The 27,724-nt window shown below is 42.1% G+C and overlaps 1 protein-coding gene across 2 annotated transcripts in view; it reads left to right on the forward strand.

Annotated features, from left to right (window-relative positions):
* Positions 1-27,445, forward strand: part of slc39a9 (solute carrier family 39 member 9) — a 38,414-nt gene extending 10,969 nt beyond the window's left edge. Inside the window, exons 3-7 of one of the 2 annotated variants that reach the window (XM_060934736.1) lie at positions 9,421-9,618; positions 9,706-9,774; positions 10,380-10,465; positions 10,886-11,020; positions 25,980-27,445. In XM_060934736.1, the coding sequence (XP_060790719.1) occupies positions 9,421-9,618; positions 9,706-9,774; positions 10,380-10,465; positions 10,886-11,020; positions 25,980-26,207 (716 nt within the window). In that variant the 3' untranslated portion in view covers positions 26,208-27,445. The remainder of the gene's footprint in view (positions 1-9,420; positions 9,619-9,705; positions 9,775-10,379; positions 10,466-10,885; positions 11,021-25,979) is intronic. The other variant, XM_060934737.1, reaches the window with a different exon arrangement.
* The last annotated feature ends 279 nt before the right edge of the window (positions 27,446-27,724 follow it).

Raw genomic sequence — 27,724 nt, forward strand, 5'->3', positions numbered from 1 at the left:
GAGCCAGCGATGGCGAGCGGTCAGCCCAGCACTGCGCTTTCACATTCGAAATACAGCCAGTACTTTTCATTACTTGAAATAAAAGGCAAGAGTGTTTACGTGCAATGCACATTATGTCGAGGAACAAAGCGTTTGTCCTCGTCAGTGGCCAGTAATTAGTAACATAATTTTAATAACTGCAAAAATATATTACATTTGATAGATGTCTTATCTCACATTGTCCCACAAAAATATTAATATAGTGTAGATAATGTTACTAACTGGTTCTGTTAAGTGTCCATTTCAGTCATTAAACACATTTAACATTCACTTTTATTATGATTACACTAATTGAATTTGATTTTTTTTTTGGGGGGGGGGGACAAAATGTAACGGAATAATTACTTTCCCTGGTAATTAGTTACTTTTATGACAAAGTAACTCCGTTACTAACTCAGTTACTTTTTGGGAAAAGTAACTATAACTAATTACTTTTTGAAAGTAACGTGCCCAACACTGGTGTGCATTAGTATTCAGCCCCCTGTACTCTGATGCCTCTAAATACAATCCAGTGCAATCAATTGCCTTCAGAAGTCGTCTAATTAGTTAATAGAGTCCCACTGTGTGTAATTTACTCTCAGCATAAATACACTTGTTCTGTGAAGGCCTCAGTGGTTTGTTAGAGAACACTGAAGAACAAACAGCATCATGAAGACCAAAGAACTCACCAGACAGGTCAGGGATAAAGTTCTGGAGAAGTTTAAAGCAGGGTTAGGTTATAAAAAAATATCCCAAGAAGCACTGTTCAATCCATCATTCAAAAATGGAAAAAGTATGGCACAACTGCAAACCTACCAAGACATGGCCGTCCACCTAAACTGACAGAGCGAGCAAGGAGAGCACTGGTCAGAGAAGCAGCCAAGAGGCCCATGATCACTCTGGAGGAGCTGCAGAAATCCACAGCTCAGGTGGGAGAATCTGTGCACAGGACAGCTATAAGTCGTACACTCCACAAATCTGGCCTTTTTGGAAGAGTGGCAAGATAAAGCCATTGTTGAAAGACAGGCATAAGAAGCCATGTAGGGGACACAGCAAACATGTGGAAGAAGGTGCTTTGGTCAGATGAGACCAATGTTGAACATTTTGGCCTAAATGCAAAGCGCTGTGTGTGGCGGAAAACTAACACTGCTCATCACCCTGCACACACCATCCCCACTGTGAAACATGGTGGTCGTACACTCATGCTATGGGGATGCTTTTCTTCAGCAGGGACAGGGAAGCTGGTCAGAGTTGATGGGAAGATGGATGGAGCTAAATACAGGGCAATCCTGGAAGAAAACCTGTTGGAGGCTGCAAAAGACTTGAGACTGGGAAGGAGATTCACCTTCCAGCAAGACAATGACCCTAAACATACAGCCAGAGCTACAATGGAATGGTTTAGATCAAAGAATATTCATGTGTTAGAACGGCCCAGTCAAAGTCCAGACCTAAATCCCATTGAGCATCTGTGGCAAGACTTGAAAATTGCTGTTCACAGACGCTCTCCATCCAATCTGGCTGAGTTTGAGCTATTTTGCAAAGAAGAATGGGCAAAAATGTCAGTGTCTAGATGTGCAAAGCTGGTAGAGACATACCACAAAAGACTTGCAGCTGTAATTGCAGCAAAAGGTGGCTCTACAAAGTATTGACGCAGGGGGGCTGAATACTAATGCACATCACATTTTTCAGGTTTTTATTTGTTTAAAAATTTGAAGACCATTTATCATTTTCGTTTCACTTCACAATTATGTGCTACTCTGTGTTGGTCTATCACACAATCTCAATAAAAAACTTTTAAGTTTGTGGTTGTAACGTGGAAAAATGTGAAAAAGTTCAAGGGGTATGAATACTTTTTCAAGGCACTGTACTTCACAAAGTCTGTGTGTGGTGAGAGTTGTTATAAGCGCATGCTGTGATTGCGCTCTAATCCAGAACAGGTGCATGGTTATCAGCCCTAATGGCGCTGTGCATGTGAACAGTACATGAGTAGCAGTTCAAGCTGGGCGGACATGACGCCATCAAAGACAAACCTCGTATCCTGGACCATCTAAAGCATTGCAAGAAAGCAACAAATTTGTCTAAAGAGTATGGCATCCCCCCAAAAAATCCAGTTTCAACTTTTAAAGAAGCCAAGAAGCCTTTATTTGTTACACGTACACTCAAGCACAGACTTGAGCACACTGTGAAATTCCTCCTCTGCATTTAACCCATCTGAAGCCGTGAACACACAAGTGAGCAATGAGCACACACACTTCTACCCAGAGCAGTGGGTAGATATGCTACAGCACCCAGGGAGCAGTTGGGGGTTCGGTGCCTTGCTTAAGGGCACTTCAGCCCAAGGCCGCCCCCACGTTAACCTAACCTGCATGTCTTTGGACTGTGGGGGAAACCAAAGCACCCGGAGGAAACCCACGCGGACATGGGGAGAACATGCAAACTCCGCACAGAAAGGCCCTCGCCAGCTGCTGGGCTCGAACCCAGAACCTTCTTGCTGTGAGGCGACAGTGCGAACCACTACACCACCGTGCCACCCAAGCAAAAGAAAAAGAGCACCAAGACTTCGTCCATAACTAAGCCCCTAAAGCGGAGACTTTTGTAAACCCTGCTGGCCTCGTGTTCGTATGAAAACTCTAGTCCTGGGTGTGACTTGAAACTGCAATCGGTGGGGAGTCTCAGGTCTGGGACGACTTGAGTATTGGGGAAAGTGGAGTTACCCCTTAATCACCATTGTGCCCAGGTCTGCTCTGATCCGGAGTGGTAGCACCTGCCTGGGTTCCAGCTATGGGTTAAATAGTACATTGCCAATAAGGCGCTGGCAGCAGGGTGCTTTTCAGTGCAGTGTGGTTGATGAACCCAACAGGGTCAATGGCACACCACCAGATGGCATGTGGAAGAGCCACTCAAATGGCCAATGGACGGCATCACTCGACAAGTCAGTTGTCACTGCAGGGCAACTGCTATACCCATCAGGTCTGTGGCACTTTTGTGCACCACTCGGCATCAGGTCTGGAGGTCCAGAGAGACAACGCAATGGGGGCATGACATCACTTGTCTTACCTTACTGTGCAAGGTGCTTTGTCAGAAGAGGAGAATAAGAAAGCCCTGTGGTGATTGAGTAAATGTGAGCCAGATATTTCATGGCAGCTCAGCCAGGCTGTTCGTGCCACCATTGCGGACGACTCTGGTGCAGTCTTCACGGCCTATCTGCGTGTCTGCGCATAATAATGAAGCAGTCATCATCACTAGCGATGGACAGCCAATGACAACGAGCACGAAAACTCCAGGTTAGCCGGCGTTTTACTGTAAAAGTGACACAGACCCCCATGTTCGCTTCCTGATCGGGTCTCATAAGTCATGACGTTTTCCTATCTTGATTCATCACGCGACTCATATTGATGTTTGTATGAAATATATTTACTTACTTACAGACTGAATTGGTCCTGAGTGAGTACCATTACCATTCTACCATGCCAGGCACCTTACTGAACTCAAAATTTTGGTCCCAAACCAACCCTACCTGGGTAACGGGTCATTAAAAGGATGTCAGTATCCAATTAATATCTGTTCAACCACAGTGACGATGGACGCTCAATTCTGATTGGTCAGATGATGATTCTTACTGCAGCCCTGAAAGTTGTTCATGGTTGCAAGGAAAATCGTAGGTTTTTAATCGCACTCGTTTTAAAGGTCATATATCATACCCCTTTTCCACAAGATTACACCGTTCCCTGAGGTCTTACTGAAATGTCTGTTACCCCTTTTCCATCAAATCAGTTCCAGGGCTGGTTCGGGGCCGGTGCTGGTTCACAACTCGTTCAACTTGCGAGCCAGCTGAGAACCAGTTTGCTTTTCCATAGCTCACGGTGCTAAGTGGAGCCACGTCATTACATCGCTGTATACGTCAGTTACGTCGCTACGTTTGCATAAACCTTGGCTCGAATATCGAAGCAAAAACAACACGGAAGAAGCAGCAGCAACAACAATAATAATAATGGATGACTTCGCGTTTGTACAGCTGCTGCTTCTCGTCTCTTAAAAATGGCGACCTTTTGCGGTCTTATTGTTGTTGGTCTTAACAACTCCGCCCCCCCGCTGACGTAAGCGGTTCTTTCCTCTGGCCCAGCAGAGAGTTGGTGCTAGCCTGGAACCGTTTTTTCTGGCCCCAGAGCCAGTTCTTTGTCAGTAGAAACAGAAAACCCGGTTCCAAACTAAGCGCTGGCCCCGAACCAGCCCTGGAACTGCTTTGGTGGAAAAGGGGCATGAGACGTGCTTTGGTCAAAATATCATCAGGATAAAGCGCCACAGCTCCCTTCTCACCCCGTCAAAACTGCCCTGATCAGAACGGCTGATTGGAGCGTTGGGCAGTCTGAGGACAGAGATCAGTGTGAGGTATCGACACCAATCTGGTCTGATCACTGAGGAAAGACTTGGACAAATTGTATGAACGTCTGGAAGAGTTAACGTTGGGAGAAGGGTTCGTGATCGGATCTTATCTTTCTTTGTGCACTAATAAGTTCCAGTTATGGGTTGATCAATGTAGAACGTCTTTATAAAACCTGTATGTATAATAATATTCATTGTATAGGACAGAGTTCCTTCTGTTTCATCACTTCTCACAAATGTATATTCTTCGTTTGCTGACTTGTATAATTGTAGATGGGGTAAAGCGTTCTGTACGGAGATGTTTGTTTAGCATTTTTTTTTCCTCTCAATTTTTTTTCCTTTCCTTCCTATAACAGCCCTGAAAATGTTATGGGGGGGGGGAAAGACTAGATATTGAGAATTATATCCATTTCGGAAAAAGGGGAAAGTGATCACAAAATGGTCGAGGAAGTAATGAATCGGGCAGCAGGAAACCTGTCCGATTTTGTACAAATGCGATTGGCAGTTTGATGGTGAAGGAAAGTGTCCGCTCAGACAAACATGGCCTTCTTGGCAACCCGATAGTTCTAGATATTTCCATCCGACATATTAACCACCTGATTGATAATCCGTTACAATCCTCTAACCATCACTAACTGTTGCAGTTTGACAACCGTGAGACCAGTTTGTTTAAACATTCAAGAAGAAAAAGCTGCTTCATTCAACTTGACTTGCATGTTGTTCATGAACTACAGTGGCGGCTACAATTATAAACCGTCCATAATTATCGACACCAATAAAAAATAATCTTACAAAGGTGAGTTTCAGTTCCAATAGTTATTGGTTAATCAATCAGCCGGAAGACCCGCCCCCTCACCCTTTGAGCTTGTCGTCGGATGACACAGCTGAGATGGATTTTTTATTTTTTTTTTAAAGCATGATCGGCAATTTTTCCGGAAAACCCGGACGTCATCATCGCAGGTAAGCATGGTGTAAAGCTCATGGACATGTTTTTACTGATCAAATTCACCGATATTTCATGATCTCCGCGGCGAAACCTACTTTGTTTCTTTTTCATTTGACAGCCGCCATTTTGTATCTAAACGCGCATTTGAGAATCACGTAAGGTGTCGATAATAGTGATCACTTTCACCGGTGTCCACCATTATCGACACCCTGTGGAATTAAGCGACATTTACAACTGTTATGGATCGATCTTTGTGTAACATTGTTGAAGTAGATGAAGTACTTTAAAAAAAAAAAAAAAGTGCTGTGATTTATAATAATTTTATAAATGTGAATGTGAATGGTTGTCTGTGTCTATGTGTCAGCCCTGTGATGACCTGGCGACTTGTCCAGGGTGTACCCCGCCTTTCGCCCGTAGTCAGCTGGGATAGACTCCAGCTCGCCTGCGACCCTGTAGAACAGGATAAAGCGGCTACAGATAATGAGTGAGGAGACATTTTATATTTTGGTTTGAGGAATGAGATGCGGCCGTTGACCTGGATTTCCATGTGGTTACAAGGTCTGTTGCCTGGGTGCAAGGTTTTTTTCGGTTCTGAAAAAGTCATTTTTCCAAATCGTGTAAATCCGTTGAGATTTTCGGGGGGGTGGGGTGTAGGGGTGGCCCTCTCACTGTCTCACTCTCAGCGTATTACCGGGTTACCGCGGTACAGTCTCTGCACGAGATAAATCTTTTCATCTCGTCTTTGTCACAAACCTCCTTCAATTTATACGCCGCTCACCGACGAGCGGTCCTGGCTAGCCCGTTGTTTCACGGTGTTATACATGTGTGATCTCATGTTTCATGCACGTAGCACGTTGTTCGACCCAATCAACACAGCTATTCCCATGAGTCGCCGTTTCTTTTGGTGCAAGTTAGAACAGCGCTTTTGATTGGCTCACTGTTAACTGCCGTCCAATGAAACTTCAGCTTTTATAATAAGCCTTGTTTCGCTTCCCTCCCTTGCGACAGATCCACGTGCTTTGCCTCTGGTTGCTGATCAAAATATATCAAAATGAAGTTTTTATCGGAAGGCTCCAATACAAAAGAATTAGAAAAGACGTCTAGAAATAAATGGAGATGGGAATGGTTAAGCGAGTGTGACAAAAACGGTGACAAATTGGGAATATGGCTGAGAAAACCGGACGTCCCGGGAGTTGCGTATTGTGACCGCTGTTCAAAGACTATCAAGTACGGCTCCAGCGGGAAGAAGGGACTTAAAAGTCACGCCGATGAGACGAATCACTTTTCTGATTTTTGTTCTATGTAGTAATAAGTGAATTCAAAACATTTATTGGTGATTTTAAATTGTCATCTGATATTGTGATGTGCAAATGCAGTGTGCTTTCTTCTAGAGTTGAAATTATTTATTTTATTTTTTTTTTATATTTATATATTTTTATATATTTTTTTTAACATTTGATTACCTTTCCATTATTAAATAAAAGTAAGGTAGGTCTTGAAATAAGTTTGTTAGCTTTTTTATCATCTTTTCTAATGTGGTTGTTGGGTTGAAAACTCATTTGGAGTCAGTAATGGATTATAAAATATAGATATTTTTGCATATGGAAAAAGCTGAATCTTATTTGCTAAAATCCAGATGTTTCTGAGGACATCAAGACATGTGGCCCCTTATTTTAGCTCGAGCTGTGCTTTAAATTGTAAAAAAGGTATCACAGCAAAAGCATATTAAAAATGGTTGTTTCAACTTTTAAATTAGTATCAATCAATCAATCAATCAAATTTTATTTATATAGCCCTTTACAATAACCAAAAGGTCCCCAAAGTGCTTTACATCAAAGCCATAAAACAGAACACCAAAACACATAAAAACACAGGTTTTAACTGCGGAAGATGCCACCGTGCTGCAGATGACCAAAAGCCTTTCAGAAGTACATGAAATAAAACGGACGAAACGAAGCACCCCTCAAAAACAAGACTCCCCTAGTCAGGATTGTACGCCAATCTAAAAAAGTGGGTCTTCAACTTTGATTTAAAAAGGCCGGGATCAATAGTGGTGCCAATGTCGGGGGGCAGATTGTTCCACAGTCTGGGAGCAGCAACAGCAAAAGAACGATCACCCCACTGTTTATATCTCGACTTTGGAACTTCTAACAGAAGCTGACCCGAAGAACGCAGGGCCCTACCATGATCACGAATAGTTAAAATCTCAGACAAGTAAGAGGGAGCCAGGCCACTGATGGCATTAAAAACAAACAACAGAAGTTTAAAATCAATTCTAAAACGGACTGGAAGCCAGTGGAGTGACGACAACACAGGAGTAATGTGTTCACGTCTAGACGTGCTTGTACAGAACGCTGCGGCCCGATTTTTAACAAGTTGAAGACGTAAAATTGAAGACTGGCTGAGGCCAACATACAGGGCATTACAATAGGAATTGCCTTCTCAAGATCCTGCCGACTGAGAAACGGCTTCGCTTTGGCCAAGAGATGAAGTTGAAAAAAGCTCGTTCTAACAACAGAACTAATCTGTTTATCAAATTTAAGCCCACCGTCAAACGTTACCCCAAGATTTTGTACAAATGGTTTAAAAATGGTTTAGTAGTTGCTCGATGTTTTTGAAATATCAAGCCTTGTACTTGAAATATTATTTCAGATTAATTGATAATGTATTAAACATTTGATGTGAATATGCAAATCATATAACTATTAATATTATAAATGTTTGCATGAGAGACGACCATTTTAACTTGTAATTTAAAATTTTTTTCGAGCCCTAAGGTGGGCTCAGCTTAGTCTGGCTAACATGACTTCAAAGCTCTGCGAGCATTTGATCTGGCATAGATATTCAGCCCAACCGTTTCCCAAAGCGCGTGGTTGACCCGCCTCCCTGAAATGCTTCAGTTTGCTACTGGTCGAAGCCAGAAAAGGCTGTGACGAAGCTTAAACCAATCACATCACTCTTTCCTCTGACGTATGTGACGCGACGATAGGATTCTCACTCAGCCCCATTGATTTGGCTACCAGCGGGGCTAACTGGTAGATTAAACTCTTACTGAAGCCGGTCGGGAGCAAGGCGAAAACGTCCTTCCTTTCAATAAATACCTCCAGGGCTGCTCTTTGCTCCGTTTTCAATGAGAACTTCCCGTTGAATGCTTTCAATACAGCATGATTCTGTAAACAATCTATGGCTTCCGGTCGCAGTTCTACTACGTCACTGCCTTGAACACGCCTCTACCCAGGGCCGTTGGAGATGCTCAAAGTTGATTGGCTCCCGATTTTTCGGGAGCTTGGAAGAGCTGGAGATAGCTTGCCTTGCCAGACTAAGCTCGCAACAGCCCCCCGTGTTGCGTCACACTTAGGATGGGCGGGCCCAGGCTAGGCTCACTTCCCTTTGTAACCCGCCGCGTGGCTGCGCCATGCACGTCTGACCTCGTCAGACTTTTCAGGTTTTTGAAAATGTTATACTTGTATCCATGCTGTTGACATTTATTGGTAAACGACAAAACTAGAAATTAATACAAACAACAGCAAATGATTAACAAAATGCGATCTACGAAAATACTTAAAGTGGAACGGAGAGTTTTTCTGACGCAGGTTAAACATTATCAGTTCATTAATTGACAAACATTAGAATTACTTCCTCGTTTACGTAAAACGCCGACATCCATATATTTATATAGAAGATATTTTGTATTAAATATAAGTCTATGGAACTGTTTTAACTTAATACCACATTATATATAAAAAATATTATTTTTTTTTCATAAATAATCATCTAGATGTTGATAATTGTGGAACGGTGTCAAGTGATCTGATGCGCTAAGTAATCCGGAATCTCTCTCTCTCACGCACGCACGCACCCCAGTGGAAGTTTGAGTAATTATTCAGGCACAGTTTACATAACGAAAGTCTTTTCTACTTTTGCAACGGCCAAAAGATCGTTAAGGTGTCGATAATTGTCACCGCCGCTCTACTATGAGTTATTTTCTTTCCTTAGTGAAACAAAAGCTGAAAGGATTTTTTTTTAAAAACATGAAATCAGACCGGTTTCTTATTGCGTATTTCTTCCTGCAGCAGGAGACCACGCTCACGGTCCGGCCGAGGTCTCTGCGCCGGAGCAGAAAGCTGCCGAATCGGCGGTCAGGCCGAGTCACGAACATGAGCACAGTCATGAGGAGCTCCATGCCTTCATCGGCGTCTCTCTGGTGATGGGATTTGTCTTCATGTTGCTGGTGGACCAGATTGGCAGCTCACATTTGCACAGCAGTGATGGTCGGTGGACCAAACACAGACTCTCAGATCTATAGTTTGATTTGACGAGCTTCAAATATTGAGTCGTTTGTTTTTTCCCCCTCCCAGATCCAGAAGCAGCGAGGGCAGCCAGCTCTAAAATCACCACTACGCTTGGTTTGGTTGTCCATGCTGCAGGTGAGTAGATGGAGTCAGGACAGATCCTTCAGAGTGTTTTGTGGTATGTGATTGATGTACGTAGTGGCTGTTCATTATGTCTAACTATTACAAATATTTTAAGTTCGTTTCTTAGACAAGGATATTTTTTAAGCTTGTTACCTCGTTAACAGTTTCGGCGAGGATCTCCCGCCTTCTTCAGAAACGGTCACCAGATGTCGAGTGGTGACGTGCCTTATCAGCTGATGTTGCGTTACGGAGGCGTGAACGTCCCGCCCAATTTGACAGGTAGTTCACGCCTCCTGCTGTCAGGACGGCGCTCCAGGTGTGCGACAGCGCATACGCTCCCTCGTCCCGGTTCATCGTCCTCTGCGTAACGCAACATCAGCTGATAAGGCACGTCACCACTCGACATCTGGTGACTGTTTCTGAAGAAGGCGGGAGATTCTCGCCGAAACTGTTAACGAGGTAACAAGCTTAAAAAATATCCTTGTCTAAGAAACGAACTTAAAATATTTGTGATTGATATACTTCATGTCCTCCATGCTTCGTTTGAACCTGCTTTCGCTTGGACGTGTATACATCATACATGACGTGACGTGACGCGATGTGTTTTGTCTCGTCAGCTGATGGAATTGCCCTTGGAGCAGCAGCTTCTACCTCACAGACGAGCGTCCAACTCATTGTGTTCGTGGCCATCATGCTTCATAAGGTGAAGACGTTTTCAATCCCTGTACAGCTGTGTTTATAAACCTAATAAACAGTCTAAAAAATAAATACAAATACAACACTTTTTGAAAGATTTGAGTTTGAGAGATGAAAGTGTTCAACTTTTTTTGAACATTTTTACTCTTCATATAAACCACATCATAAAATCAAAGAGGAATCCAGGAAGTAACTCCAGTGGACTGGAGCGAAGTACAAAGTTTCAAAAGAAGCAGAACTTTTTGGTCCTTCATCCTTATAGCTATAATTTAAAATTCTCTGTTTTCTTTGGAAACTTTTTTTTTATAAATCATGTTTTAGTCTCGATTGGAATCCAAAGAGGATATATAATTTGTGAGGTTTGCTCTTGCTGGAGGGAAATGCAGGTCTCTGTGTTGCTTTAGTGTTTTATCTCTGTGCTCGACAGGCTCCTGCTGCCTTTGGCCTCGTCTCATTCCTCATGCATGCAGGTTTAGAGAGGAACCGGATCAGAAAACACCTGCTGGTCTTCGCCTTGGCTGCTCCTGTTCTGGCTATGCTCACCTTCCTTGGCCTCAGCCAGGTAGAACACCTTGTGGTGGAGAAGGGTGATGATGATAAATTGTACCAAAAGAGAGTGTGTGTGTGTGTGTGTTCTCAAGAAAAAAAAAAACAAAACACATCTGTAGATTGAGTCTGGATGATGCGACGTTATTAAATGTAAAGTATTGAAATCTAGAGCAGTGTCAGGAATAGGGATGTACCGAATCCTGATTTTTAAGGTTCTGCCGAATACCGAATCCACTGCTTAAGATTCGTCCGAATCCGAAACGGAATACCGAATCCTACTCCGAACATTAGCTAGTACATTATAATGCAGTGAAAAACATTGCACATTTCCTTTTCTTAATAGTAAGATAGAGATACTTTATCCAGAAGGAATATTTTATTTTAAACTGTAAAAACAGGCAATAACTTCTGCCACTATTTCTGTATTTGAATAGTCACACTTCGAGAACACCACTGAAATTTTCAGCTTAAAGTCATTCAGTGTACAGGCTTTAGTATACTGTCCATTATAAAGAACAAAGAAAAAGAGCAAAAAGTGACATTATTGCTAAAAGAATAAGGCCTGTCAGTAACAGTGAGCCGTTGCTAAAGTGCTCTTTGTTGAACAAAAAAAGAAAAAAAGAATCTCTGCAGATAGAATGCAGCAAAACAGCACATTTACATTTTAACTCTTGCATACATGTAAGCCTACTTAATTTTCAAACAAAAAGGTGATATTTAATGCTGAATCTGTTTTCCTCAGAAAAAAAAAACTTGCTGGGGATCTTGATCATGTGTAATGCTTACACTCATGGAACATAAATTATAGGCTACCGTATTTTCTGGACTATAGAGCGCACCTGTATATAAGCCGCATCCGCTCTATTTTTAAAAAAAATTTTTAAAAAAAGATATACAAGCCGCACCGGGCTATAAGCCACAGATATCTATGTTGAAAAATTAGATATTTACTGCATGTACAGAACGATTTTGTACTGTAAATGTACATGTATGTACCTGAACAGATTCTTTCCGAACAGTGCCTTTTAACACGGCAGCAACTTTGCTGATTAAAACGGAACAGAACCAAGAGAAAATAACCGGGATTTATTTACCTTCATTTCTCCTGTGTTTGAAACCACAAGTCACTTTAATCATCTTCGCTGGATTTGAAAATAATTACCAGTTAGTAATTTGTCGTGCGTGTTCTATCTGCTAAAGATCTGCTAATTCTTCTTTGCATTGATTTTTCGTCTATCTTATTTTTGATTCTACTTCCGGTTAGAGCGCCCCTAGCGGTGGAAGAAAAATCCACAGAATAGCCGCACCTTTGTATAAGCCGCATGGTTCAAAACCTAGGAAAAAAGTAGCGGCTTATAGTCCAGAAAATACGGTATTTCACTTCAATTTCAAGCACTTACAACTGTAGGCTTAATTAGATACATTAAACAAAGTGTAGCACAAAAAACTCGAACACGTCTCCACGTAGGCTATTTTATTAATAACCTAGTTCTATAGCTAGCGTTGGTAATGGTGGTCTGAGTACCACTTTTTATCTGTGACTGTTGCCCCTTTTCCACCAAAGCAGTTCCAGGGCTGGTTCGGGGCCAGTGCTTAGTTTGGAACCGGGTTTTCTGTTTCCACTGACAAAGAACTGGCTCTGGGGCCAGAAAAACCGGTTCCAGGCTAGCACCAACTCTCTGCTGGGCCAGAGGAAAGAACCGCTTACGTCAGCGGGGGGGCGGAGTTGTTAAGACCAACAACAATAACAAGACCGCGAAAGATCGCCATTTTTAAGCGACGAGAAGCAGCAGCTGTACAAACGCGAAGTCATCCATTATTATTATTGTTGTTGTTGTTGCTGCTGCTGCTGCTTCCGTGTTGTTTTTGCTTCGATATTCGCGCCAAGGTTTATGCAAACGTAGCGACATAACTGACGTATACAGCGACGTAATGACGTGGCACCGCGAGCGATGGAAAAGCAAACTGGTTCTCAGCTGGCTCGCAAGTTGAACGAGTTGTGAACCAGCACCAGCACTGGCCCCGAACCAGCCCTGGAACTGATTTGGTGGAAAAGGGGTATGTGCGGTTGCGGTACCTGAAGCCTCACTGACGTTAGACTCGGCCATGCACAACTCGTACTCCGTCGGATGCTTTGAGCGAAGATGTTTTAACAGCGGAGATGTTGTGTACTGTTTAGCATCTTTCCCACCACGAGACAACTCTACTGCAAAGTGTGCATGTTGCGCGACTTGAATTTCCCTCTTTCACTTGAAAGCACTGCCACACAACACTCTTTCAGCTCACTGCTTCCATTTTCGATTTCAACTGCAAGCACAATGGAGGCTATCTTCTCCTAAACATTGACGACGTAATCGCATGCACGTGCGCTGCACGTAGGATTCGGTTCGGTCGGTGCTCCAGGGTTCGGCCGAAACCGAACCCCTTTAAAAAGGCCAAGATTCGGCCGAATCCGAAACCGAATCTTGGCTTCCGTGCAACCCTAGTCAGGAAGCATGTAATGATTCGGGTTGACGATTCGTCTTCCTCACAATATTTTTGAAAAAATATGAAAATTTTCTTAACAGAAAAAAGCCACATTTTCCTGTTCATGTATTTTTAATAACAATTAATTAACTAACTCCCTAACTAACTAATTCATGTATTTAATTAACAAAATTATTTACTCAATTTTAAAGGTTGGAGTAAAATATAATGGGCAAGTAAGTAAAATATTCCTTTTCTTAAAAATGAAAACATTAATAACACGCAGACCTTTTTGTTAATAAACTTAAGTTAATGCGCGAGTCCGAGTCGAGTCACGAGTCCTTAAAATTAGGGCACGAGTCAGACTGGAGTACTTCAAGCCTGTTATAAACTGATAAATATGTGGTGTTCTTTCAGTCATAAAGCAGTGCAATCATAGATCAAGTGCTGTGGTATCAGAGGAAGAACACACTTTTTGGACATGCCATTTTCAGAAACTAATCAGCGTCGGTGTCATAAACGCAGCCCTGCTTCATATTTATGGATGCAAACGGCGTGCCTTTTGGCGGATGCCGCCTTTTCCACGGCTGTCTGGGGGACTTGTGTGAATCGCGCAGAACCGATGAGTTTTGGAGTTGGAGTGTCTGATTATAATTTCATCAAAGTAAATTCTGTATTAAAATTACTAAATAAGCAAATGCCGTTACAGTCCATGAAACATAAGAAGTATAAGTATGAGAAGAAAACAGTAAATCAGAAATATGTAGTGAAAATTCATTATGTCTGATTAGTTCACCCCAAAGACAAAATACAACTGGACAATAAATGCAATGTCATATATGAAATCCCTTGCCGTTCATGCAATAAAGTCTATATTGGTGAAACGGGCAGATGCTTCCACACTCGCAGGAAAGAACACCAATTAGAATGTGAAAAAGAAACAACAAAAAGACTCACAAGATCCAAAAAAGAAAAAGCAAACCAAGAAAACTTAAAATCAGCCATTTCAGACCACTGCAAACGACAAAATCATATAATGAATTGGGAAGAGGCCAGAGTCATTCGCGCTGAAGAGAATAGATACCAGCGTTGGATTTTGGAGGCAGTGGAGATACGAAAGCGGGCGCAGAGGACGATGAACCGGGATGAGGGAGCGTACGCGCTGTCACACACCTGGAGCGCCGTCCTGGGGCAGCGACCTGACAGCAGGAGGCGTGAACTACCTGTCAAATTGGGCGGGACGTTCACGCCTCCATAGAGTAACATCAGCTGATAAGGCACGTCACCACTCGACATCTGGTGACCGTTTTGAAGAAGGCGGAAGTGTTCGCCGAAACTGTCAACAAACGAGGTAACATACTAAAAAATGTGTCTTAAGAAACGAACTTAAAGAATACGTAAAGCCAATTGCGTAACTTGCGTTGGACTGATGGAAATCCTTGCGCGTGCAGTGAATTGCAGCCAGCAGCAGATAATGGCGCGCAGCCAACTGGCTTTACATGCGCAGCTTTCTGATTTACTGTTTTCTTCTCATACTTATACTTCCTATGTTTTATGGACTGTAACGGCATTTGCTTATTTAGTAATTTTAATACAGAATTTACTTTGATGAAATTATAATCAGACACTCCTACGCCCCCCCCCCCCCCCCCCCCCCAAAAAAAAAAAAAACTCATCGGATCTGCGCAATTCACACAAGTCCCCCAGACAGCCATGAAAAAGGCGGCATCCGCCAAAAGGCACGCCGTTTGCATCCATGCATATTGTGCTGCATTACACCACCCTAAAGTTCATTGATTGTTTTTCCAGAATAGCATGTCACAATGTTTTATTCCGTACACGAACTGACAACTTGGTGCAGAGAAACATGTCCGGGGGGAAAAAAGGGCTGGGAGTGTGACGGGTCTTGTGCAGCAGTACCCTGCAGGTTCTAGGACTGTGGTGTTTTGGTCTTCTGAAACCGTTCTGTGTAAATATAACATGTCTGACCAGTTTGAGGTGAAAAGGCTCCACAGAGGATACTTTCTGTAAAAATAAATCATGTCGCAGTGAATATCGCTCCTGTTGGAGTAGACGGGTCGGACCAGTCACTGGTATGTACCGTTAACCAGATTTAACAGATTTCTGTATGCAGCCACAATGATTCAGAAAGAGAGCTACTTTACCACCGTCCAGCATTATTAACTCAGGTGTAGGGTTCGGCGCGCTGCATGCTAGAGATGCGTATCTAGGCAACAGTATGGTTTAACGCTGCCATAACTGTTTCCGTTCTGGTTGCTCGAGTATTGAATGAAGGGGATGAGTAAACATCAGGTGAGTCACAGAGTTGGGTGCACAAATTTGTGTCCACCCCTGAGCTCTATATACAATGCTGAAGAGACGAGTGAAGCCATCTGGCTGCCATCTTAGCACTCGCCTCGCGTGTATTTGGTTTCTGTTAAAGCATCGTATTTGATCAAATTTACCTCAAGAAGAGTATCTCCTGACTTTTTTTTTCCCCCCTTTTGTTCCCTCCTCTTATTTTCACCTTTACCCTCCCCCCTTCTTTACATATCTTTATAGCACTCCCCTTCACTGTTATTGGCTTGGTTTTTTTTTTTTTTCTTTTCCAGTCCAGTCTTTTTTTTTTAAATGTCTCTTTTACTACTGTAATTATTTCAATGGAGATTATTTAAGTTTTTCCTCTTATACAGTGTATCCTTCTCATTTATGTAGTTCTATCTATTATACCGACCACGGGCGATTGCTCTAAGACAGCGAGGGAGGCTCAGCCTCCTCTAAAAATGACGAACATCGTGTAGGATGAATTGCGCTAGGCTTATGTTATAGCCGACCTTATAACATTGCTATTTCAGATCCAGAATCATAGAAATATATGTGCTCAACCCAACTACAGTGCGAAATCATTCCGTTATAACTTTCCCCAGTTCGCCTAATGTGTGCGTGAGTTTTTCCCCCTCGTGACAGCGCGATGCAGCCCAGCCTCAGTGGACTTCAATGGCATTTGGGAGCTCTGCGCTTTCAATATCAAAATGCAAGACGGTTATTGGACAAATACTGCGAAAATGCCCGCCCACAGACTCCCAGCCTCACAGTGGGAGGGACATGGCAAAGCTTTCCACAAGGAGACTGGTGATTGGTGAAAGTGGCCGGATGTTTTCTTTGATTGACAGCTCGTTTCAAATATAGACAGGCAGCGGTGAATTTCAGTTCAGTCCCATGCGGATTCGCAAGTGCTGTGGTGTATTGTAAGAGATCAGCTTACATTTCGATTTCATTCATTACATACGGTTTCTACCAGCTTTTTTAGTTTGTATATATTTTCATTGTAAATAAAGTGTAAATATAGTGTTGTCAAGTTTGCTATCTTAGTTCCAGAAATGTCGTTTATTTGAGTGACTGAACTTGAACTTGAGGGGGCTAGTCAGCTAGCAAGAAAGCTGCGCACAGATGCCAAGCATTGCTGATTTAATTTTGGCGAAGCTATTTGCCAGTCTTCCTTTCGAGGAAAAAATTAAAATTAAAGAGCAGGGTAGACCAACGCCTCAAATTGACTTGGTGAAAAAGGTAGGGAATAATACTCGTTCCTTTCAGCTCTCCTGGTACGAGAAAGTGAATTGGCTAACAGCAAGTGACCCACATCAACAAAAGTAAATAGGCTACTTTAGTAATATGTCATGGATGGACCAAAAATATAGAATCTATTTAAAATGTTTATGCTGAGTATATTATATTGGAATATATATTTTTCTGGATATGAATTAAACACAGCTACAATTTGGAAAACATCTTTAAACAAAAACACAGCCGAGAACATTTCACACTACAGACCTGGATTAAAAGTGAAGGGTTATCAAAATTGTCAGTAAAACATTTCTCAGTCAAAATAAGTAAAATATAGGGAAAGTGTCATTGAATGAAATGTGTGGCACCCAGCTCTATGTTTGGCTCCCCAAGGTCAGTGCTTGTGCCTATTCCAGAACACTCTGCTGTTACTGCTGAGGTTCCTGACAAAGAGCTGCTTTCAATAATGATCAATTTTTAAACAACATGCCACAATTTTAAAATATAAAATGTTAAAATATACCCCTCCCCCCCAACACCACCATCATGTATATTGGACAGTAGGCTAATGGGCCAAAAGAACCTGTTATTTCACAGTTTGTGACGCTGCCAACAATCAGCCAGATCAGAGGCAAGAGTATGGGCAAAATTGATGTTTTTTCTTTTAAAATCTGGAAATATCGTAACCGACCAGCCTCCCCTGTTTGAAAGACTACCAGCCACCACTGATACCGACACAAAGGCTGTACGATGCTTCCTTTCTATTTCGGACAGTTGTTGAAACAGGATTATTTTCTCGTGTTTGCCATTTTCACTTCATTCTCACAGTCGGGTCTTAACAGTATTTATTGGTCACAAGCTGTATGAATATTGTGACCGTGAATTATGTGACCAGTAAATACTGTTAAAGGGGAACTGAAGTCATTTTTAAACTTGCTTTATTTCTTAATTAACATGTTATTCAATTACGTTTTGGGTTTTAGTAACCTTATATCGTGACTCGTATTGGCAACTAATTGCAATTAAATATTATACTTATCGGCCTATTCGGTTTTTAGCCGTGTTGAATTTAGTTCATTTGGTCCACGGCAGGCGTCGCTTATCCGCGCGATCTTCACGAAACTTTGAAACGTGAAGTGTCAGCCAGGTGTCAGTGCCGCCATTTTGAAAACTGTTTTCCAAACAAAATATTGCACAAAAACGAGTTTAAATGACGATTACTGTGTACTTTTATCAAACTTTCCTGATTGCTTTCAAAGCAAACAAAACTTCCGGCTTGATTGTCAGCAATCGAAAGAGGGCGCGCGCATCTTTTGACAACGCTGGCAGATGTCGGTCACTTTGATTTCCGCTGTACGTTTTACTTCCGTCCTACGATGTCTCGCACAGGTCTCAACGAATCTCGTTTACGGCCATTGCTTTGACATATGGACTGATATATTACAGAGCATATTTCAAACACTCAGAACTTGCTATAGCAGCGACAAAATAGCGATCAGAATGCATTCCGATATTTAATAAAATGAGAGAAATAGAATTTTGATGATAAATTTGCCTTCAGTTCACCTGTTAAGACCCGACTGTGAAAATGAAGTGAAAAGGGCAAATAACACGAGAAAATAATCCTGTTTCAACAACTGTCTGAAATAGAAAGGAAGTATTGTCCAGCCTTTGTGTCAGTATAATAAATAGATGGATGGATTGACGGATAGATAAATTGGAAGAAGAACTATGTGAAAGAGAAAGATGCACTGTATAAGAGAATTGGGGATAAAATTAGCTCATTTTTAAAGCCTTAAATTTTCTGTCAGGCTGTTTTGCGACGATATCTATTGTTAAAAGCGCTATACAAATAAACTTGAGTTATGTTAATAATAATAATCTCATTATCTGTAGCCGCTTTATCCTGTTCTACAGGGTCGCAGGCGAGCTGGAGCCTATCCCAGCTGACTACGGGCGAAAGGCGGGGTACACCCTGGACAAGTCGCCAGGTCATCACAGGGCTGACACATAGACACAGACAACCATTCACACTCACATTCACACCTACGCTCAATTTAGAGTCACCAGTTAACCTAACCTGCATGTCTTTGGACTGTGGGGGAAACCGGAGCACCCGGAGGAAACCCACGCGGACACGGGGAGAACATGCAAACTCCGCACAGAAAGGCCCTCGCCGGCCACGGGGCTCGAACCCGGACCTTCTTGCTGTGAGGCGACAGCGCTAACCACTACACCACCGTGCCGCCCCATAATAATAATAATATAGATAGAAACGGGTGATAGCGTTCCGGCGCCGCGCCGGATTTCCGGCGTACCGTGGCTGGGGAAAAAAAAATAAAAATCTAGTTCACCCATTGTCCTGTGTCATTCTGAGATGTGCATATAGACAGTAAAAGGAATTCGGAATTCCCTTTACTGTCTATCTGCGCATCTCAGAATGACACAGGACAATGGGCGAACTAGATTTGTTTTTGTTTTTTTTCCCCAGCCACGGTACGCCGGAAATCCGGCGCGGCGCCGGAACGCTATCACCCCTGTAGAAAGGAAGAAGAAATATACGAACGAGAAAGATACACTGTATAAGAGGAAAAACTGAAATAATCTCCCTAAAAATAATTAGTCATAAAAGAGCTGTTCAAAAAAATGATCAGAGACTGGACTGGAGAAGGAAAAAACCATAAAGGGGAGCGCTATAAAGATACGTAAGGAATAGGGGGGTAAAGTTGAGAAAATAAGAGGAGGTAATGAAGGGGAATAAAAAGTCAGGAGATGCTCTTCTTGGGGCAAGTTTGATTGTATATGATGCTTTCACACCTAAACCAAATACACGCTATGCGAGTGGTAAGATGGCGGCCAGATGGCTTCACTCATCTCTGCAGCGGGGAATAGGCTCTGACCTCTCCAGATTTTATGTCGAGCTCAGTGGTATCCATCATCGGTTTTTGTATGACAAGAAGGAAAATGTGCCTGCTTTATGTTTCAAATAAGTTACAAGACGACAGTTTAAGATGAACGGGGGGGGACCAAAACAAATTAGGAATTCAGAATTTATCATCACAAGTCCGTTTGTTTGTTTGTTTGTTTAAATAACTTCAGGCTTTGAACAAGCTGCTTGCTTTTGACTTTTGCAGAAGTTTTGTTTGTTTAAATTTTTCCAATTGAGTCACTGGCCGGGTGGCACGGTGGTGTAGTGGTTAGCGCTGTCGCCTCACAGCAAGAAGGTCCTGGGTTCGAGCCCCGGGGCCGGCGAGGGCCTTTCTGTGTGGAGTTTGCATGTTCTCCCCGTGTCCGCGTGGGTTTCCTCCGGGTGCTCCGGTTTCCCCCACAGTCCAAAGACATGCAGGTTAGGTTAACTGGTGACTCTAAATTGAGCGTAGGTGTGAATGTGAGTGTGAATGGTTGTCTGTGTCTATGTGTCAGCCCTGTGATGACCTGGCGACTTGTCCAGGGTGAACCCCGCCTTTCACCCGTAGTCAGCTGGGATAGGCTCCGGCTTGCCTGCGACCCTGTAGAACAGGATAAAGCGGCTACAGATAATGAGATGAATGAGTCACCGGCCACTTTAATAGGAACATGTTGATTCTAAGATCCCTGTTCTTGGCTGCAGGAGTGGAACCCACTGTGTTCTTCTGTTCTGCTGTTGCATGCTGAGATGCTTTTCTGCTCACCACGGTTGTAAAGAGTGATTATATGAGTTACTATATCCTTCCTGGCAAAAAACCTCGAACCAATCTGCCCATTTCCCTCTGACCCTCTCTTATCAACAAGGCGTTTGTTTCCACCCACAGAACTGTCGCTCACTCACTCGATGTTTTTTGTTTTCCGCACCATTCTGTGTAAACTCTAGAGACTGTTGTGTGTGAAAACCCCAGAAAGGAGATCAGCAGTTTTTGAAATACTCAAACCAACAGTCCATCTGGCTCAAACCAACACCCATACCACAGTGAAAGAAAGAAAGTCACACTTCACTGTGAGATCACAATTTTTCCCATTCTGATGTTTGAACATTAACTGAAACTCTTGATTTGTATCCGTGTAGTTTTATGCATCATGCTGCTATCAAGGGACCGGCTGATCAGAGAACTGCAGAAAACAAACGGCAGGTGGATGGATGGGTGTTCCTAATAAAGTGGTTGGTGAATGTATTTCTCAGTGGCACAAAGCAACTCCGCTTAGTCCCGCGGCATGTGCTCGGCATATTAATTTTGAAATATTTAATTTCCAGAAACAGTGTGTGGAAACGGTGGCGAATCTGAGCAAAACGCAGCACAGTGCAGCACAAAACCTGTTCTCAAACGTGCAGTCACCTCCCATTTAAACACTTCAGAGTGAAAATGAAGATGCTAGATGGACTCGAATAACCTCTTTAGATCAGATGTGAGAATACCACAGTTCATATCCAAAATGTTAGCCCAGACTTGCTGCATTTTTGTCTTCGGAGCAAATACACGACATGGCCAAAATTTTCTGGACACCTGATCATCACACCCGTGTGTGTGTGTGTGTGTGTGTGTGTGTGTTCCTTGCCCAAATAGATGCCACAGAGTTGGAGCACACAATTATCCAGAATGTATTTCTATGCTGTAGCTTTTAAGCTTTACCTTCAGTGGAGCTATGGGGCCCAAACCTCTTCCAACATGTTCATGTCCCCGCTCCCCCCAAACACCTTTTGGAATGAAATGGATTGGTCAGGTGTTCACATACTTTTGCACTGTAGTGTATAATGCTTCATCACCAGAGGAGAAAGAGGATGGCTACATAAAGTTGGCACCCTTTCATGAACTAATGGTCTGTGTCAGGGCTCGACATTAAGGACTGCCCGATTGCCCGGGGCAACTGAAACATGCATTCAGGCAAGTGGGATATGTGCCCGACCAGGCAAGTTGGAATGAGCATATATTATGAACTAGCACCACAGAAATGAGGCTTTTTTATCTTTTCAGTTCCTAAAAGCGTCCCTCACTACGTATCCGCCATTATGTTTTGGCTGTTTTCTTAGTCTCTGTTTCATTTACTGCTTTGAAAGTTATTTTATAAACCCCCGCTGTTGTAGTATGGTATGCATACTGTGTATAGACCCCTTGTGCATGATGTCACACATCACGTGATAATTACAGCTGGGGTCAGACAGACACACCGTCTTCCATGCAAGCAGCTTAATCTGTCTTCTGTATGGCTAATTTTGCGCTGTTTTTGCTTGTTCAAACAGAGAAATGGATAAAAGGCGTTACCGTCTCCCCACTATCAAGAAAAATGTTAACAAATGGAAGCAAATGCTTCAAGAACAACATGAAAACGAGCGGTTAAAGAATACGAGGAGAGGAGCTCAGCCTGAAAACTCCAGAGAAATTCACGATTGTATTTAAAATGTATTTTACAAAAACAGAAAATCAGAAGTGAGGATGGAAGAGTTTGCTTAAGAATCTCATTTTATTTTTTTCTGCTCACATTCGAGTCAGCTCCTTCGTGAAAGTGTTTTGATTTTCTTACAGGTGAAGCCGCTTCCTTATTCGACACCGAAAACCCAGATTGGTTTCAAACAACCTGGGGTATAAAAAAAAACAAGGAGCGACATGCACAATAAATCCTGAAAGAACAGATTAAAAGCAGAGAGAGCTGGCGCTTTGTTTCTGTTATCAGAGGAACACAGTCCTGTGAAATAAATAAATATATTTTTTATTTATTTATTTTTTAATATATCATCCACCTCTAGGTTTATTTATTTAAAAAAAAAAAAAAAACCTGCGCTGCATCATGACAGACCGGCTGCACTGATTCAGTTACAGGTTGCCAGGTCTGTATAAAACACCCACAACCTACACACTAAACAATTTTAAACTCAAACATAATCCTGTCTGTCATGATGCAGTGTGGGGTTTGCTTTTTTTTTTTCTTTTAAATCTAGACGTGGATGATATAACAAAAAAAAAAGATATATAAATATTCTCAAACACACTACTGTTAAAGTCTAAGCTAATACACTACCGTTCAAAAGTTTGGGGTCACTTTGAAATGTCCTTATTTTTGAAAGAAAAGCACTGTTCTTTTCAATGAAGATCACTTTAAACTAATCAGAAATCCACTCTATACATTGCTAATGTGGTAAATGACTATTCTAGCTGCAAATGTCTGGTTTTTGGTGCAATATCTCCATAGGTGTATAGAGGCCCATTTCCAGCAACTCTCACTCCAGTGTTCTAATGGTACAATGTGTTTGCTCATTGCCTCAGAAGGCTAATGGATGATTAGAAAACCCTTGTACAATCATGTTAGCACAGCTGAAAACAGTTTAGCTCTTTAGAGAAGCTATAAAACTGACCTTCCTTTGAGCAGATTGAGTTTCTGGAGCATCACATTTGTGGGGTCGATTAAATGCTCAAAATGGCCAGAAAAATGTCTTGACTATATTTTCTATTCATTTTACAACTTATGGTGGTAAATAAAAGTGTGACTTTTCATGGAAAACACAAAATTGTCTGGGTGACCCCAAACTTTTGAACGGTAGTGTATGTTAATGCATATTAGCTTACCCTACTTTGTTATTGCTTTTTAGCCTCGTTAATTTCCTCTGAGTAAGCACACTGACTTGTGCAGTGTTTCTCAACCACTGGGACAAATTTTCTTTTTTCCAAGTTTGCAGCCAAATACTAAATAGTTCAGGATGCCGTAGTGTCCCAAATCCGGTAGCTGGTTTGCCGTACACTTCAAGTGGAATAAATACTTTTGTGGGTAAATTAAGATGAACAAGCTTTATTTTTGTCACATTCCTCCTCTGCATTTAACCTCCGTGTGTGCACACGTGCAGAGAGCAGGCATGAGCGTACAGGTACACACAGAGCACGTGCAGAATAAATAAATGTTTGTGGGTAAATTATCTGGATCTGTGATGCCGGCTGGAAGAGAAGACCAGAGAGGCTTCAGAATTGAGCAGCTGTGGTTTGTTTACAGCCGATGTTAAAACTTGTCGTGTCCTAGCAACTTTCTCAAAGACGCGTATAAAAGCCCAGAAATTCCTCCTTACCCAGGCAAAAACGATACAGGATTTATCCTGTAGTGTCCTGATCCTCAGCTCTTTACCCCAGCCACATGTAAAAAGCTGTACTCCTCCATGCTCTTCCAGGTTTTCATCTGTGTGTCCGTGTAGAACGATGTCTGCAGCACCAGGTAGTCGGGGAACTCAACGGATGTAAATGAATGACTTTATTTAAACGTGATAAGTTGATCAGCAGGGTTGGTGGGGTCGTGCATGTACATTCACAAATAATTACAAATACAAACGACTAAAAATACACACAATCTTAAAAAAAAAACAACTTTAATCCCTTTTGGTTGCGAGTGCCCTGCATGCAAGCTTTGGTTTCCATACAGATTTCAGTACAATACCTGCATTAAAAAAATGTTTTCAGTGCATTTATGGGCTCCCGTCTGTAACGGAGAGCCCTCATGTTGCATCCCATTAATCCGCTCTACAATAGATTACTAGATTCTAATAGAATAGATGAGACAAAATAATTGTGGATCCCCCCTCCCGGCCCTTGACTCGTTACAGGTATGAATAGATAGTTTTCACTGACGTTACGGCATTCCGAGGAACGCCCTCCAGCCGCCATCTTGTGGGGCTAACAAAACGGACCATCGCTATTACCGGCTATGTTATCTCGGATGAATTTATAAAGTTATATTGTCAGTTTTCTAAAATAAAGATCAATGTCGGCAAAATCAAGCAAACGGAAGTAAATAGATACATTAGACGACATCTCACGACAACGGTATGCAGCCAAACTGGCCTTGATTGGGGGAATTGACCCCTACGAAGTGGACAAAGATGCATTTTCAAGTGACCATGCAGGGCTGCCATCCATATCGAACCCTGATATTGTGAACTTTTTCGTGAATAGTAAAAGTGCCTACACACTTGACGACCTCAAAGCATACAAGTCGCTAGAGTCATACAATTATTTTGTCTGTGGCTGGGTCCGCGAAGTCCACCATATAAAACCAAGTGACAGTCGTGTCCTAATTACAGCCAAGGTATGTAAACATTGGAATTTTAGAGCTCTCAACACTGCATATAAATGTGTGTGTATAATATCGAGTTGATTTAAGACAAATTTTACATCCATTATTGGTATTACAGTACCATGTCAGTTCCAGTTAGGCATCCTCCAGAGATTGTTTACACGATGTTTTGGTTTCCAAAAACAAACTTAAACACAATTGATTGTTTATTTAAACAACTTACCACTTATAAAATGATCGGAGCAGACTTTGCTGTGTTTGGAAGGCTGATAATCCTTGCGGTTGATTCTCGCAAGCCATAGATTTCTCTTTTGTATGCTGAGCTTCTTTGTTTGCTCGCCTTCGTGCTCCCGTACAGTGGGAATTCCATAAAAGCTTCGCTTGACGTCATCATCTGACCTATTACGACAGCCGTGAATACAACAGGTGTGCACCATTGCTAGCTTTAACCTCCTAGGGCCTAGCGGTCACATACGTGGACAGCACTTTTTAGAAATTCGGAACAAGAATCCACATATGTGGACATGCTTTTTCTCAAAAAGTACATCTTATCAAAGATGATGCTTAGTTTTTATTCTAATCAGGTTCTAATAAGCCCAAATAGCAAAAAGAAATAAATGCATGTGAAAAAAACCAGCTTGGGTCTTAGGAGGTTAAATAGCCTGCTTGGGTTCTTTTGAAGACTTTGTACTTGCGCGTTACAATGTGTGCTCAGTGACCGTACGGTAAGCTTGACCCACAAGATGGCCGCCACTAGGGAATCCCCGACTCTGTGACGTCATGTGAAAACTATCTATAGGCGGGCTTTAAAGCACAAAAGGTTGAGAACTCCCCTGGATTAGTGAATTATTGAAGATTTGATGCACACCCAACTCGTGTTTAATTATTCCCATGTTTTGCCCCACCCTGTCTCCATTCAGAGCAGTAAAGAGGCACTATCTGACATCAACGCCACAGGAGTGGCCATGCTGTTCTCAGCCGGTACCTTCCTCTACGTCGCCACGGTGCACGTCCTGCCCGAGGTGGGAGGCACGGGCGGGCACAGTCACTCAGCTGGAGGCGGTAAAGGACTGAGCAGGGTGGAGATACTGGCCCTCGTCATCGGCTGCCTCATCCCTCTGGTGCTCTCTGTTGGCCATCACCACTAAAAGAGACTGTTGTGAACACTTTTTTTTAAAAGTGGTGGCCGACTTCTCATCACGTCTCTGCGTATGGATCAGATCTGTGGCACAGAAATGGACTTGTGGGGCAACTGTGTGATCACATGACCATAACCCCAAAGTGCTATGTGCTGAAAGCAGGCATTAACCGTACCGTACATAAACAAGTGATGCCACAGGTTCATGCTTTTTAATAGTGTTTTTTGTTCCTTCCTATACACTTTTTCTCTCATTGTAGTTTCTGAAATGTTTCTCTTTAACAATGGTGAACTGCAACTTTTTTTTTTTTTAAATATAATGTGTGTAGTATATTCATTGAGTCACACGATTATTTTTTTTTTTTTTATGATGATGACTATCTGAGTTCCATGTTTTTCTTTCTGATTTTTTTTTCCTCTCCCTCTCAACACAACAGTATGGATTCAGTGAATGACGTTCTTCACGAGCGACTTGGTGTTAGTCATCTGAGCTTCAGATTAGACTCCATGTCTGAGCTGTATGGCCATAACGTGTAGACGTTTGCATAGCAATAGAGTTTTTCCAGCATCCAGCTTGTGGTCGATTTAGTATTTTCTGCTCATGAATTGTGGAGAAGAAATCATTTTGTTTATCATCATGAACAAATAGTTCTGAAGGAGTTTTAGGTTTAGTCGCTACACAGCACCCATTTAATGTCTATTTTCTAATCTGCCAAATGTTTTTAATATTTCATTTTTAAACATCATGAAACAGAAATGGGGTCTATTTTTGGTGGTGAAAAAGTGAAACGGTGTAAGGATTTTAAACACACACACAAGGGACCACATGTCATGTTAAAAGTGGTGGAAAGCTGTGTAATTTATCGACCATGCAGCCTATTTTCATAACCGTTTACATTAGGGTGAAGCTGATCGGCTGGAAGGAACTGCTCGAGCTTTTTACTTGTTTTGCTTGTTTCTGTGACTCGCACTCAGCTGCTGTTCACTTTGAGAAGCATCTCTGAGCTCTGCTGAAGGGGTCCGGGGTCAGGGCCAGATGCTTTTAGTGTAATTAATGTGGTGCCTGCCCAAAGCAGAACCTCTGTATATAATGCATTGTGTACAAATAAGTCAGATGAGCTTAATGAAAACTTCACTTGTAGTCTGACAGTACTGAGTTTATCCTCAGGCTTTTAGTACAGTTAATAAGGGCGAGGGGCTTAATTCAAGTGACGGGGACTGTAATAAATTTACATTGAATCACAATAATGGTACATTTTCACGAGTCTGGGTTATTTTGTCTGAAAATGATTTCTAATGAGAATAAAACAGCCTGTTTTTATTTAGAAATGTTTAATATAATTTTCGTATATTACACTACCATGTAGGGCTGTAAAATTTAATAGAATTTTTTATTGGCCTGATGTTTGAGCTAATTAAATGTGTGTGGCAAAGCTTCATCTATTAGGACCATACGTTTATAGCAGAGCCCTCTACACGCTTCAGAGAATATGGTAATGCGTCAACCTGATTTTTGATGGCTTTTGC

This window comes from Neoarius graeffei, chromosome 11 (assembly GCF_027579695.1).
Source record: "Neoarius graeffei isolate fNeoGra1 chromosome 11, fNeoGra1.pri, whole genome shotgun sequence".
Lineage (NCBI taxonomy): Eukaryota > Metazoa > Chordata > Actinopteri > Siluriformes > Ariidae > Neoarius > Neoarius graeffei.